Raw genomic sequence first — 16223 nt, forward strand, 5'->3', positions numbered from 1 at the left:
GACCTTCCAGACTACCTTACACATAGCAAACTAAGACTATTTGCTGATGACAGTATCATATACATGCCAGTTAAATCCCAGAGTGACTGCCTAAAACTGCAAGCTGATCTTGACGCAGCTGCAAAATGGGAAGAGGACTGGCTGATGGCCTTCCACCCACACAAGTGTAATGTTCTCTCTGTTACAACTAAACGTCAACCTTTACAACACAATTACACTCTTCATAATCATATTCTAGAAACTGTTACATCTGCTAAGTACTTGGGCATCACATTACAATCAAACCTTAAATGGGACAAACACATAGATGACAATATCTCCGGCAAAAGCCAACAAAACTCTTGGCCTCCTTCGAAGAAACCAGAAAAACATCTAATCAAAACATCAAGAGCCAGGCATACCAAGCACTTGTTCGTCCCAGACTCGAATACTCTTACTCAGTTTGGGACCCCCACACTTCAGAATCTATTTCAAAGATAGAGATGGTCCAAAGGCGAGCTGCTCGGTATGCCTGCAACAGGTATCATAATACTAGTAGTGTTTCAAACATGCTGAACACACTAAACTGGCCTATTTTAACACAACGCAGACTGCGTGCACGTCTGGTTATGATGTACAAGATCACACATCATCTTGTTGCTATACCATCTAGCACAATTCTCATTCCATCAGACTCCAGAACCAGAAAACACCATTCTCACACCTTCAAACATATTTATACATCAAAAGACTCGGACAGATTTTCATTTTTCCCATACACAATAACTCAATGGAATCTTTTACCAACCTCAGTAGTAAATACACAGACAGTCGACTCTTTCAGAGAGCAGCTTACATATGCTGTTCTCTCCACCATTATTTAAAAAACTTCATCTTCTGTACATAGTTTTAATCACTACATCTGTTCTTTGCACCGTTTGTAAATAAATAAAATAATAACTTAATTCTAATAAATAGGCCACGTATGCACCAGTTATTAATCATCTTTATTCAGATGGAAAACTGGAAAACTTAAAGAAGAAGAAGACCCGTCCGTCCGTCAGTCCGTCAGTCCTGTTTCTTGTCATCACAACTCCTCTCAAACCACACAACAGAATTTCATGAAACCTTTTCAGATAATAATGACATACTATGTAGTTGTGCATATCGACGGGAAATTGCGATTCAATTTTTTTTCTAGGAGTTACGCCCCTTTGAACTTATTTACTTTAATGTACTACTGCAACAGTTGTCATCGCAACTCCTCTTAAACCACACAACAGAATTTCACGAAACCTTTTCAGATAATAAGGACATACTATGTAGTTGTGCATATCGACGGGAAATTGCGATTTTTTTTTTCTAGGAGTTATGCCCCTTTGAACTTATTTACTTTATGTACTACTGCAACAGTTTGTCATCGCAACTCCTCTCAAACCACACAACAGAATTTCACGAAACCTTTTCAGATAATAAGGACATACTATGTAGTTGTGCATATCGACGGGAAATTGCGATTCAATTTTTTTCTAGGAGTTACGCCCCTTTGAACTTATTTGCTTCAATGTACTTCTGCAACAGTTTGTCATCTCAACTCCTCTGAAACCACACAACAGAATTTCATGTAATTTTGTAGATAATAAGGACATACTATGCATGTAGATGTGCATATTGACAGGAAATAATCATTCAAAATTTTTTCCTTACACTTATTTAATTTCTCCAATGACAATGTGGGGACGTGGGGTATGTGAGCGTGCTCACTAAGGTTCTTTAATTTACATTTATTTGTGTCCTGCCAATATCACAAGAACCATAACTGGTGAACGGTGAAAGTGAACATTGTCATTATCAAATTTGACCTCAATTTTGTCATCAGTATCAACATATTAAAATTTGAAATGCTTAGGTTGAATGGTTCATGAGTAAATGCAACAACATGAATGTAGTGTAGTGGTAAGTGCATCGGACTACTAACACAAAGGTTCCTGGTTCGATTCCCGTTCGGGATGAAAATTTAGGAACTCAATTTTGGGCTCTCCCTTGACAACATTTACAAGTATGGTCTTGAGGAAACGATGATAGTCCGTCGGAAGGGGTTGATAAATGGCTGACCCGTGTTAAGAGATAGCCGTATCTCTTGCACGTTAAAGACACCCTTGTGGATTTCGAAAAAGAGTAGGCTAATGCCGCAACAAGGCAGCACTCCCACCCGCAAAGTGGAAAGGGATTTATATAAGTTGCTTAACTTGTTTCCCAATCCACTACAAATAAATATGTTTAAACTTAACTAACATGAATGGAAACGCCATTTTTCAATCTTCAAAGAACCATAACTCCTGAACAGTAAAAGTCAAAATCGTCATTATTGAACTTGACCTTCATTTTGTTGTCAGTAACAACATATTAAAATGTTAAAAAGCTTTGGTTGAATGGTTCATGAGTAAATGCACGGACACAACATTTTTTAAACTTTCAAGAACCATAACTCCTGAACAGTAAAAGTCAACATCGACATTAATGAACTTGACCTTCATTTTGTTGTCAGTAACAACATATTAAAATTTTAAAAGGCTTTAGTTGAACGGTTCATGAGTAAATGCACCGACATGACATTTTTTAAACTTTCAAGAACCGTAACTCCTGAACGGTAAAAGTCAAAATCGTCATTATTGAACTTGACCTTTATTTTGTTGTCAGTAACAACATATTAAAATTTTAAAAGGTTTGGTTAAACGGTTCATGAGTAAATGCACGGACAACATTTGGTGGACGCCCTGCCGCCGTACATCCCCAAATCAATAATTGACATGTTTGTCACAAAAATCCAGTTAAAGGGAAACTTCGCAAAAAAATCAAAAATTGATATTATGTTCATTCTGTATAAAAATGCTCAAATTCATGAATATTAAAGTTTTATTCTGCTAGATAAGAGATCACCATCGATTTTAAATTTAGAGTATCAATTCTCTCCAGTCGGCCATTTTGTTACCTTCTCCGATTTGCACCAAGATATGGCTAAGGACCAAAACTATAGTAACCCGATGTAGTCGTAATTGCGTGTCGATATCTTGTCAATCGAACGGTTGTTTTATTCGACTATAACTAAGTTGATACGGGAAATTTTCTTATCTTTTTTTTAATAACCATGATCTGTTATTTTTAACAACAATGATAATATTGGAATTAGTTAAAAAGTAAAAATTTCAAATCATAAATAAGTGTTCCGTGAAACTTGAATTGTTTTCGGAAATCTAATTAGTTCATAATTCTTTTATGTAATAAACTTTATTCAAATAAATTAGGATCTTCGCTCCACTGATCACCTGCATGGCTAAAGGTATTACTCCCAAAGGTATTGCAGGGGGTGTGACACATCCAGGTATTCAAGCGATTTCCTGTCGAGCTTGCAAATTTATGCATCGTTTCACTTCTTAGGGTATTGGTCAGTGTACATGGCCGATAACTTATAACTTTCCATTTTGAACTATTAGGTGTATAATATGCATCTCTATCTTGCGTGTCCGAAAGTGATATTATATACTAGTCATTACTAAACTCGTAGTACGCTTGTTTATGTTTATAATAAACAACAGATTTGATGAAATAAAAATCTATATACATATTTTTTGTCAATGGTGAAGGACAGATTGGACCATACCAGAAATTTTGATTTAAAAAAATGTACGCACTTGTCGACCATTCGTATATATGCCAGGATAAAAATTAACGGGACTATAGCGAAAATTCAAATATATACATTGTACATAAGAAAGAAACATACATTTTGTGTAAATTGGGGTAAAAGTTTTTTTAGTAGACTAGTCCACGTATGCCAACAGTATGTTATCATCAAATGTCGAAAGACTATTGTATACCAAAAGAAGAAGAAGAGATTTAAATACTGGTCGATATATAACTTTCTTTGGCTCATCGAAGTTATGGAATTTATATAACAATTAAGATTGTTCTCGAATAAAGGAAGAAATTCATCATCATCACAATTGTTCCGACATGCATGTTATATGTACACAACTGGACGTACACTAATAATCCCTAAGGGATGTGAATATTTTCCAGGAAAACTATAGAGCATCAAAGTTTCAAATCAATTTCGGGATTTATTTTCTTTCTTGATATTCAATGACAGCAATTTAAAGAACAAACTGCTTGTCCGCTTTATGGGTATTCTTGCCAGTTGAAACAGACTTATAACATTAAACAATAGGGAAAGATGACATTAAACTCGTTCTGGTTTTTTTATACATTGTTGGTCAAATAGCAAAAGTATTATATATAGTTGGGCCCGATATAGTTACGGTGTGAGACGAAGACTATTTTGTGAAGGACATTCCCGATTATGTATAAATTTTGTTGATGTTTTTCACACTTGAAAAGCATATAGGTTCGTAAATTTCGATTCCATTCCAAAAAGGTTCTTAAATTTTCTGTCATTATTTTAAAAAAAATTATCAAATATCTGAAGTATTCGTGCGTTGTGAGATTTGAAATATTTTGATGAAAACATTAATTCCTAAATAGGTAAATTTAGATAACTTTGGATGGACTAAATTATATAATTGCAATTGTTAATGATCTGTTTGAAATATTTAAGGCTGCCGATCCTAATCTAAGATAGTACAATTTTTAGTTCATACACTCGTGATTAGAAGGCTATTTTTATTTATGAATTTATACTTCAATTAAAATAATTAAGTATTTTATCGTTACTGAATTAATCAAAAGTCATAATTCATTTAAAAGTGATCTTATCATGCTTATGCAAAATATAAAATATACAACAGCTATCCAGTTATTGTGCGACCTTATTATTCCCGTTAATTAATTTTTATTTTTTTTTACATTTCTGCAGGGACGTCTATATAAGTCCTTGATTTCTGTGTCTAAAACTTTGACTGACTCCCATTTTCAATTCATGTGAACGTAATGTTGATCACACCTTCAAGTCAGTAAACCGTGACCCCTAGATTTCACTGAATGAGGATCAAAGGATTAGAATTACATAATGCTAATCCTTTAATTACCTTAAGTTAACCGACGCACTCAACATTCTTTAGGTGTCACAAAACAATACACATTTTATTTCCACCGTACAAGCAAGTGAAAATGTTTGCTGGAATGAAACAAAAAGGTCAGAATACAAACGTGTATTTTTATTACTGATCATGTCAATTTCATATGTTTGTTTAAAGTATTTGTAGAAAAAATCATAAAAATGTTCTATTGTATGAATTAATTTTATTATTAAAATTCGTTTTAAAATATCCACACGATCTAAATTTAAAAGTTGCATGGCTATCACTTATTTTTCGTTGGTTAATAGCTACACCAAAAGTCGTCGCTGCGCTTTAAATCGCGTTATTAGATGGTTAACGAACAAGACTTAAATGAGATATTTTCACTCCCGGCATGCATCAAAGACTTAAACTACGTCACATAAGTCAGGAAGTTTCAAGAAATAAAATTAATAATTCCCAATTTTCTCCTTTATTTGAATTCATATCAAAATAAAAGTTGGTGAATATGTTTTTTATGGTATTATGAACATAATAAGATGAAAAGTGAAAAATCGCGAATTATCCCTTTAAAAACAGCAAAATTTCCTTAAAATTATGAATTCAAAGGCAGCAACCCAACAACCGGTTGTCCGATTCATCTGAAAATTTCAAGGCAGATAGATTTTGACCTGATAAACAATTTTACTCTTGTCAGATTTGCTCTAAATGCTTTGGTTTTTGATTTATAAGCCAAAAACTGCATTTTACCCCCGATGTTCTATTTTTAGCCATGGCGGCCATCTTAGTTGGTTGGCCAGGTCACCAGACACAGTTTTTAAACTAGATACCCCAATGATGATTGTGGCCAAGTTTGGTTTAATTTGGCCCAGTAGTTTCAGAGAGAAGATTTTTGTAAAAGTTAACGTCGACGCCAAACGCCAAGTGATGGGAAAACCAGGTGAGCTAAAAATGATTAACTGTGATACCCCTTAAAATAAATAGCTACCTCATTAATGTCATAATTCACCAGTTTTTTGGTTTGTTTTATTTTGTGTTTTTTTGGGGTGGGTGTGGTCGAGAGGAGTAATAGTCATCGTTGAACTCTCCAATATCTTGTCAATCAGTAAATTGAAAATACATTTGTAATGTGATTCACTGATAAGACCAATTAACTTTCAAACCATTTTGAAAATGTAACAATTTTATTTTTTTAAATTTACATGATCAATGAAATACACTGCTCCTTCAAAATTGTATCTCAATGTATGTGGAATATCACAACCATCTATAGATGTTTTATATTGAGTTCATTTTGTCTATGCAATGAATATTCATTCAAGTTCTTGTCCAATCAGATCAGATCTTCAAGCGTCTGCTACGATGCTTTGACAGGTGACGTCTGCATTGGTTCTACAACAGCTTTATTTGATTGGTCGTTACTGGCATCACCTGTCTTGTTTGGCTTCTGTTTGATCGCTTTACTGAGTATTTCATAATGATAGCCCTCCTCAAATAATGGATCTTCAGGTGAGATTTCATCTATAACATACCTGTAAAATTCAAACACAATGTATGCATAAAGATTGTTTATTTTGTAATGTACCTGTTAAATTATAGAACAATAAGAATTAAGGTTATTTACCTTGTTATTTTCCTGTTAAATCATGACACAATACTGTAAATTCAGAAAGTTTTTTTCAATGTTCTCCCCATTATTATGAAAATTTATGTGGGATGGTTTTTTCACAAAACTTAAAAAGTTGCATTATAATTTTATATGTAACATTTCCTACAATAGTTAAAAAATAAATAATCATTAAAGGTTGTTTTACTTACTTCATTGTGCTTTAAAAAAAACCTTAGCCATTTTGTCATGTTGAAATGTTTCAAGAAACACGACCCACTTTGACATGTTAAATAAGCCCATTTGTCATGTTTAAATGTTGTTGACTTACTTCATTGTGTTTTTAAAGAAACCCTGAGCCACTTTGTTATGTTTAAATGTTGTTAACATCACCTTTGTCATCTCTGTTCTGAAAAAATAAGAATAACAAATATCAATACAGGTTAATGTATCTTAGAAAGTAAGGAGCCTGATTAAATAGGAAATAATTCATTATTTAAAAACAATTGGGTCAAGTTACTCTGCAACAATATCATTGAACAATGAAAGCCCTTAGATGAGATACGGCCCAACACTTCCTTCAGTTTAAATACCATAGCTTATTAATTGCTCTTTTTCAAGGCAACTTTTGTGACTTTAGCTTATGACATCATTGTGTTGTCCTACTTGACTGTAAAAAAATGTTCTCGATTCTTGTGCTGCAAGATATAGATAATTGTCACAATAAAAGGTTAAAGCCAACTGAATTTGTTTTGTCATTTAGGGCCTTTAATTGCTGTCTATGGGGTATGGGCTTTGCTCATTGTTGAAGGTCGTAGTTACCTATAATTGTTAACTTATGTGTCATTTTTGTCACTTGTAGATAGTTGTCTCATTTGCAATGATACCACATCTTCTTTTTTTATATTACAAAATAGAGATAATAAATATTTCATTGTTAAAGGTGTTTACACTGCATCAAGACATACTAATTATGATGCCTATACCAAGTCATAAACAATATGTAATGCCCAATATTGCCATGCAATGTAATCAAAAGAGATGTATGGTATACTTGAATGACAAAAAAAACTAAAGACATATAAATGTGAATATATTATTTTCAGCAATAGACATAAGGGCTGTTCCAGAAAATACTATGTCCCCCCCAGGGACGGCACTTTTTTTTTTAACCCCCACCACCCACAGAAATAAAATTTAATTAGAACAGCACTCCCTTTGCATTTTGGTATTTCAAATACAACCACCCACATAATATTTAAAAAAATTGCCTTCCCTGGGGGGGACATAGTATTTTCTGGAACAGCCCTAAGTTGTATTTGTATTTAAACTTATTTCTATTTCTATCAAATCTGCATTGTCCTAAGTCCTTTTAAACTAATTTTACTTGAAAATGTTTCCATAGCCTAAAAGTAACAAATACATAGTGAATTTCTCAATACTAACATTATTTAAAGGTAGACAACTCTGAGAATATTGACTTGTGAGAGAAAACTTTTAGAAAATATAAAATTCAAAACAAATATTTTCTAGATGTTTGTTTTTACAAACTCAAACAGCTCTTGGTTTCTTGTCACATTCTAATACTTATACTTACTGATATGCCATTAATTCTAATATCTGTACAATAAATTTTCCAATGCCTTTTCTTCTGACATCATCTATAACTTGGATTTCATAGCTGAAAACATGAGATTCAATTATTAGTATATCATGTATAAACATGTGCATGCTCCTTTAATAGAGTAAAAACAATGTGCTAGTTCAAAAAAAAAATGACCCTTATGGGCAAAACCCTACTAAACAACACATCATTAAGTATTTTTTACCATTCATAAAAATTTAGTGTCTAGGTATACATTAATGAAAAATTGACAATTTAAGATGCTGGAAATGTTTTATGAGAGTTATTTGTTTGATAACATGATTAATTGATTGGTGTTTAACACCACTTTGAACACTATTGTGCTATTTCATATCTGTCAGTTGAGGAAGCCTTAGTACCTGAAGAGAACCACCAATCTGTGTTAGGAAAACTTACAATCCTAGTAAAGAAGATTGGATTCGAGAGTACCTGTGCAGAAAGAACCTCATTGCAAAGCTGAAGTAAGCTTACTCAAGCAAGGAATTAGGGCTAATAACTTAAATTTTGAATAATTAAAATTATTTGATGTTGCCAACCTATTTATCCTATAAAGTGTTGACATACATGCATAAAAACTACATTATATCAAATATGTCCCTAATCAGACAGGCATATACAAACATAAACTGACAGTATTAACTCTTACCAATATAGAACTTCTTCATCAATTTCTATATCAAATCTAAAATGTGTAAATGCTACAGGTTTATTATTAGTATCTCTTGCTATCAGGTACAGGGCTTTGTCTTCCGTCATTTCTTCTCTCTTGTCCTTATCTTTCCATCCCCATTCACTGTCTTCATATCTGTAAAGAAAGCACAACTTCAGATAAATTGTGGAAATACTCTCGAGAACTTTCCAAGATAGTTTTTTTTTAGCATAAACAATATATTATATACACCAGTAATCCTTATTCTGATTTTTTTGTATCTTTTTTTCAAGTTTCATGTGCTGTCAATTATTTAATGTGGTGCAAATTAAATGTACAAGAGTTGTAATTTGAAGAAAACTTGGTTAATATATTCAAGGCCAACTATTCCATGAATAAGTCATTTGACATTTTGGCCCTGTTCTTTTGAAGATCTTGTTTTGTTGATTATCTCTGATATTTGCCATCTAGCACCTATAGTTTCAATAAGGGCTATTCCAGAAAAAAATGTATGGGGGGTTGGAAGGCACATTGTAATAATATAACATGGATGATGGGTATCAGAGCAACTTTTCACACTATAATGCACTATTATTCTCAGTTACAATTGTCTGGGTGGCGGGTGCTGACAAAAACTGCCTTCCAACCCCTTCATACATTTTTTTCTGGAATAGCCCTAACTGGAATTCGATTTAAAATGAAAATTTTCAGGGGTACCAACAAAGAAATTATTTGGTAGATTTTCTGAACATTTTAAGATAGATAGAAACTAACCTAATCTATTATATTTACCCGAGTCATGTAAAAACATTTTCATACAAGAATTTGTTCCAAATATTTCATTGAAAGATGAAGATAGATGCCAAGTTCTGGCAATAGACCAAATATTATGAAAGCTTTGTAATCATTTGGTTTTTTTTTAGATCTGCAGTTAAATTTGATTGGACAGTCTTTGGCAGGAAGATAGACATGACAAAATCTACCTGATCTGCAGTTTTTAGAGGATCTATAAATAACTTACAATGTTTGCATATTTTTCTTTGTGAGATCAAATGCCCATTGTATTTCTTCTTCACTCATATCAGTTATACGTTTAAACTCAATGGTCAAACTCAATCTGAAAAAAAGGTATAAAATTAATAAATGACAATATTAAACTACCATGACTACATTTTTTTATTTGAACGGGTTGTTGTCTCTTTGACACATTCCCCATTTCCATTCTCAATTTTACAGTGGAAGCAGGTTTTGTCAGAAAATATCTGAGGAGTTTAATCCTGGATAAACCAAATACTATCATTGGCTTAGCTAGATTCAACTGTACTAATATTTTGGTTATTCTTAGTATTCCTAAAAATATACTATTCAAAACAAATATTATTTAAATTTTTGTTGTCTTTTTATTTCAAAAGCAATTTGCAGGAAAATCTGTTCATTTATTCAGAAAACAAGAACACTAGTAGAAATTTTATTTTCAACTGTTTTTGTATACATAGGAATGAAAGGACATATGAACACCCGATATTTCTTTTTATTTCTGATTCTGAATACAAACAATTGTACCATATATTATATTAGTTTCTATGGAACACAGGCAAAATTTAACTCATTATAAAAAAAAATGGTTTCAATTAGAAGTTGGAGTTTCTATGGTTTTTTGTCAATCTAGTACATGTAATTTGTTAGTTTATGTATTCATGCAGGTAAACAATTGTATATTAGATCTGGGGTTTTTTTAATGTTCAACCAGTTTTATTTTTCTTGGTAAATGTATAAGTAGAATATAATGTATGCAATATCCCTTCTTTAAATTTCTGAGTTATGAAAAAGAAATAAACAAGAATATGTCCAAAGTACATGGATGCCCCACTTGCAATATTATTTTCCATGTTCCACGAACCATAAAATGAGATAAAAATCTAATTTGGCATTAAAATTAGAAAGATTATACTATAGGGAACATATGAACTAAGTTTCAAGTTGATTGGACTTCAATTTCATCAAAAACTACCTTGACCAAAAACTTTAACCTGTAACTCCCACTTTCATTTTCTATTGCCTCGTTCACACAGACATTTAATTCAATTGAATTTGAATCAAATTCGCTTATCGCTTTCACATACTCTTCTTTTTTAATTCGAATTACCCAATTCGCATAAGAAATACGTTTTTGTTAATAAGAATTAAAAGTTAACGTCTTTTGGACAGTGAAGCAAATTCGAAGCGCATTGTAATTCAAATAAGAATTGACGTTAGGACGTAAAACGTTTTGAATGCGATTTAAACTAATTCTAATTAGTTAATGCGAATCAAATTCGAATTACGTGTGAACTCAGCATTAGTTTAGTGGACCGTGAAATTGGGGTCAAAAGTCTAATTTGTCTTTAAAATTAGAAACCTGAAGCAAGACGAACAGGCACATGGACGAACGAACCCACAGACCAAAAAACATTATGCCCCTTCTATCGTAGGTGGGGCATAAAAAAAAAACAAGTTGAGAGCAAAATAAAGACAATATGTTGTTAGCAAAACTATGACGTGGAATAAGACATTAAAATGAGGCTGAAAACTATCTAAATAGTACAACAGAAATAAGAAATAAACTTTTGGTGGCTTAATTAAATAAATCAATCATAAATGTGATGCACAAAGTAATGTCTTCAAAAGAAACAATACAAATCTTTTAGATTAATAAATTTACCCATTTCTTTCAAATTTTCTGAATGGTTTCACAAAATCCATAGGGTCTGGCACCTGAATTAGAAAAAAATGTATTTATAAAAACAATTTTATGAATATAAGAACTAATATAAGATAAAATGTTAAAAAACTGATAAATTAATTTCTTAATTTAGTGCATAAATATTTAAATACGCTTAGAGTTATTAGGGATTTCATACATATATATCTTATTATTTTCACGCCTTTTCTTGTCAAGAAAAATTCACTGATCAGATTGACAACATATATTTTGCATTCATGATGTTTTTGAAAAGAATTATCTCTGTTTCTGATTGAACACTTTTGTATATTTCCTACCATTTATTCAGAGCTTTGGAGATTATGATGTATCGAATTGACGTAATTTATAATTCATCTGATCAGTGTAATTTCTCATCCCACATTGCTTTTTGTTTTATTTACCAATTATTAAGACAATCTTTGTGTGTGTATGAACAAAGTGAAAGAGACCATGGTAAACGGTAATTTGACACCTACACAATATACCTGGTAACTTGAAATTGAGCACACTGTCTCTAAAAACATAAAAAGGGGTTACCAGTCTAATGTTTTACATTCTAATAATTCAAGAATCAATCATAGAAGAGAGTAACCTTTTGACTCAAACATGCAGTCTTCAACAATGGATCCTAAATTCCCTATAGATTTTATAAAATTTGTAAATAAATTTAATAAATTCAGGATTTTCCAAATTCTGTATTATTATCTATATGTATGTTACTTACTTTATTTGCTTTATCAACTTTTGCCCTTGACACCACCATTTTTGCTGATTCCTAAGAGAAAATCGTTATATTACAGGAAAATAAAACAATAATAAACATTACTTTACAGATGATTCACTTTCATTTTAAAAAATTGTACTGTGGCCGAAGGACTTTTTGAAAATCAATTTAAATGCAAATCTATATATATATGCATTATCTGTGATTTCAGAATTTTTCCAATCACACCTATGTAAAAATACTCATAAGCATGGTAAGCATTTATTCTACTGATAATCAAAGGACAACATTTCCGTAAAACCAGATGTTTTTAGCTAAAAAAATTATTATATATTTATTATATGATTACATGTATATCAAATATTTATTTCAACATAATTCTGTATATAAAAAGGTTAAGATATAAGAAAGTTACCTCTTTTCTCTGTTTCTTCTTTTCTTTTGACTTATCTGATTTTCTCTGAAAAAAAAATCATAATATTTTTGACATGATAAACTCAGCAACAACATAAAGGCACCACCTACATTATTTTTTTCCATGGCCTAATCTAAGTGAACATTCCTTATTCCTGATATTTCATTTTATAACTTGCAAGAATAGAGTTCACATATTGCAGTTTTTCTTTTAAATTAGAAGATATGGCATAATAGAGATGAAAACCCGGCAAAATGACTGTGTATCAGAAAATACAATAGCAGACTAACACCCCATAATACATTTGTTAAAAAGCCAATTAAAACAAGAGGCTCTCAAGAGCCTGAATCGCTCACCTTAATTCTTTTGGTTAAATCTCTCATCAATGATTATTTTGGCTTTTCAATTTATTCAAATGTTTTTTGGATCGTCCTATTTTCTTCAAAAGCAAAAAAAAATCATTTTCTCCGATGTTCTATTTTAGCCATAGAAGCAGTTTCTTGACATACAAGGAAATAAAATATAAAATTTATACAAGATACTATGAAACTCATTCAGCCTAAGTTTGGCTGAAATTGATACAGCAGTTTCAAAGGAGAAGAAAAATGTAAGGCAACATGATGAACAAATTGTGAAAAAAATCTTTAAAGGGCAATAACTCCTTAAGGGGTCAATTGACAATTTTGGTCAGATAGACTTATTTGTAGAACTTACTTTGCTGAACATTATTGCTCACTTTAAAGTTTATCTCTATCTATAATAATATTCAAGATAATGACCAAAAACAGCAAAATTTCCTTAAAATTATCAATTCAGGGGCAGCAACCCAACAACAGGTTGTCTGATTCATCTGAAAATTTCAGGGCAGATAGATCTTGACCTGATTAACAATGATACCCCATGTCAGATTTGCTCTAAATGCTTTGGTTTTTGAGTTATAAGCCAAAAACTGCATTTGACCCCTATGTTCTATTTTTAGTAATGGCGACCATGTTTGTTGATAGATCAAAACTTTGGATACAATTTATAAACTAGATACCCTAAGGAACATTCAGTTAAAGTTTGGAAATATTTTGCCCAGTAGTTTCAGAGGAGAAGATTTTTGTAAAAGATAACTAAGATTTACAAAAAATGGTTAAAAATTGACTATAAAGGGCAATAATTCTTAAAGGGGTCAACTGACCATTTCGGTCATGTTGACTTATTTGTAAATCTTACTTTGCTGAACATTATTGCTGTTTACAGTTTATCTCTATCTATAATAATATTCAAGATAATAACCAAAAACAGCAAAATTTCCTTAAAATTACCAATTCAGGGGCAGCAACCCAACAACGGGTTGTCTGATTCATCTGAAAATTTCAGGGCAGATAGATCTTGACCTGATAAACAATATTACCCCATGTCAGTTTTGCTCTAAATTCTTTGGTTTTTGAGTTATAGAAGTATTTGGCCCAGTAGTTTCAGAGGAGAAGATTCTCGAAATAGTTTACGACGACAGACGACGACGACAGACGCCAAGTGATGGCATAAGCTCACCTGGCCTTCCCTTCGGGCCAGGTGAGCTAAAAATAATGTGCCATGAAGGTAGCTTACACAGTGCAGGATCCTATTTTTTATATATGTGCATTGAAAGGAAAACTGGTTGGCAAGTTTGAATGAGATACATGTCAATTTTTACACAACGAAAGTTCTTATAACCTATTTTCCCATCTTGTACCAAATATTTGTTTAGCATGACTGTTTTACATGTATTTATCAGGTTCTATTGAAAATTGAAATTGTTTTCCATTTTGAAATGGATCTACTTATATTTTCTTAAATGTTTTTTTTTAAAGCATCATTTATACTAGGTCTTCAATTGTTCATTTTTTTACCCTTGATGTACATGTAAATAAAGAATATATAGACCATCATCTCAAGCTTGAATGATTCAAATAATATTGGAAAAGTAAATATGTTTCTGAATTTTGCATCCGACATGCTAGTTTTTTAAAAAGTGTAAACATAATTAACACTTTTCTACTCCTCTTGAGTTTTTGGTTAAGACTTCAGTTAGTTAAGTATGAGTTAGCAAAGCTATGTTGGCGGGCCGGGCTGCCCTGTCAGATGTTTGCTTAAATAATTATGACATCTTGGAAGGCTATATTGGGTTCCTTTGTGCAGAAAAAATATCCATTCAAGACATCTCAATTATTTAGACGATCCTAGGCTATGTCAGTATGTGTAACTGTAAGCTTAGTCTTCTTTTTTTAATAATAAAATAGTGTATCTTGACTAAAAATACTAAATAATTACATGAAAAAGATATGGATACCACTTACCTGTAAGAGGGTCTACCTAATATTTTTAAGAAGGGAACCTTACACCTGGGTCAAGTATAATAGTACTAGTAGTCCAAGCCTAAAACATGCGATGGCTGAAATTATGAGAAGAAAACTTTTTTTTTGTTTCACTTTGGGTGTCCACACTTTCTATTGCTACAAGGAAGAAGAATGAACTGTTTTCAAAGAAGCCAACATTATTGCATATCAAAAAGTGTGAAACAAAAATAATTATTAAACTTACACCCATTTTTAACTGTTTAGCGTGTTATTGGTTTAGTTTGTAAACTGGCAGTGTGATTTCCCGCAAATTTTGTTGTACAAGGGGAGATAATATTTCTTTTTCTAGTATCCGGAAAAAAACTGGAAATAAGCAAGTTTTTTTTCCACGGAATTCGAGGAGGTTTTATAAATTGTATTTACAGATTTTATTCAGTCTTGAACGGCCAGTGCCTGTCAGTAAGTCGGCCAAGGCATCATAGTTTCGCGCTTATACTATGCTATAAATATTTTGTCAACTTTGAAAATTTCCCTGCTTTTACTGAAGTTTGATCTTCAGTTTCATCCGCCTGAGATGAAAATGTTCTTATTATTCTTAGTCATAGATGTCCGTGACACCCAAATCAGTCTATGGGTATTACATCTATGACTTAGTCAACATGTAGATTTTTCACTATGTTTTTTCTTCTTAAAAAAAATGTTAAAAATTACCCAATGATTTTGTATTAAAATACTATGATGAGATGATAGATTTTTTTGGAAAATAAAAAAAAAACTGAAAATGTTTCGTCTCTGACTTCAGTTGTTCTCTTGCTACAAGTCACTGAGAAAAAAACTTGATCAGATTTTTTTTAAACCAATGATTTGTATAGTATATACAATTCCTTGTAAAAGAAACCTTTATAAAATATTCACTTTAATAGTAAATGACTTATGGTTAAAAAATGATACAAACACTGAACCACAAATATTTGTCATTTCATATTTTGTACCCATATTTTTACTATTTTATTAATTGTGACTGTATATTTAACGCATCATGTAAATATAACGGAATTTGATGAAACTGTTATTAAAGAGAGAGGGTTAGCGCTATAGAACC

At 31.8% G+C, this 16223-nt stretch overlaps 1 protein-coding gene across 1 annotated transcript; it reads right to left on the reverse strand.

The window, feature by feature from the left end:
* Positions 1 to 6180: 6180 nt before the first annotated feature.
* LOC134709223 (N-alpha-acetyltransferase 40-like) lies at positions 6181 to 15477 on the reverse strand. The gene is made up of 9 exons (XM_063569391.1): positions 15366 to 15477; positions 12798 to 12842; positions 12383 to 12433; positions 11617 to 11669; positions 9937 to 10032; positions 8913 to 9071; positions 8219 to 8302; positions 6953 to 7030; positions 6181 to 6547 (listed from the first exon to the last, which is right to left on the reverse strand). Exons 1-9 carry the CDS (start codon positions 15369 to 15371, stop codon positions 6373 to 6375), a joined length of 747 nt encoding a protein of 248 aa, XP_063425461.1. The 5' UTR covers positions 15372 to 15477; the 3' UTR covers positions 6181 to 6372.
* Between the last annotated feature and the right edge of the window lie 746 nt (positions 15478 to 16223).

Source organism: Mytilus trossulus, chromosome 3, assembly GCF_036588685.1.
Source record: "Mytilus trossulus isolate FHL-02 chromosome 3, PNRI_Mtr1.1.1.hap1, whole genome shotgun sequence".
Taxonomy (NCBI): Eukaryota; Metazoa; Mollusca; class Bivalvia; order Mytilida; family Mytilidae; genus Mytilus; species Mytilus trossulus.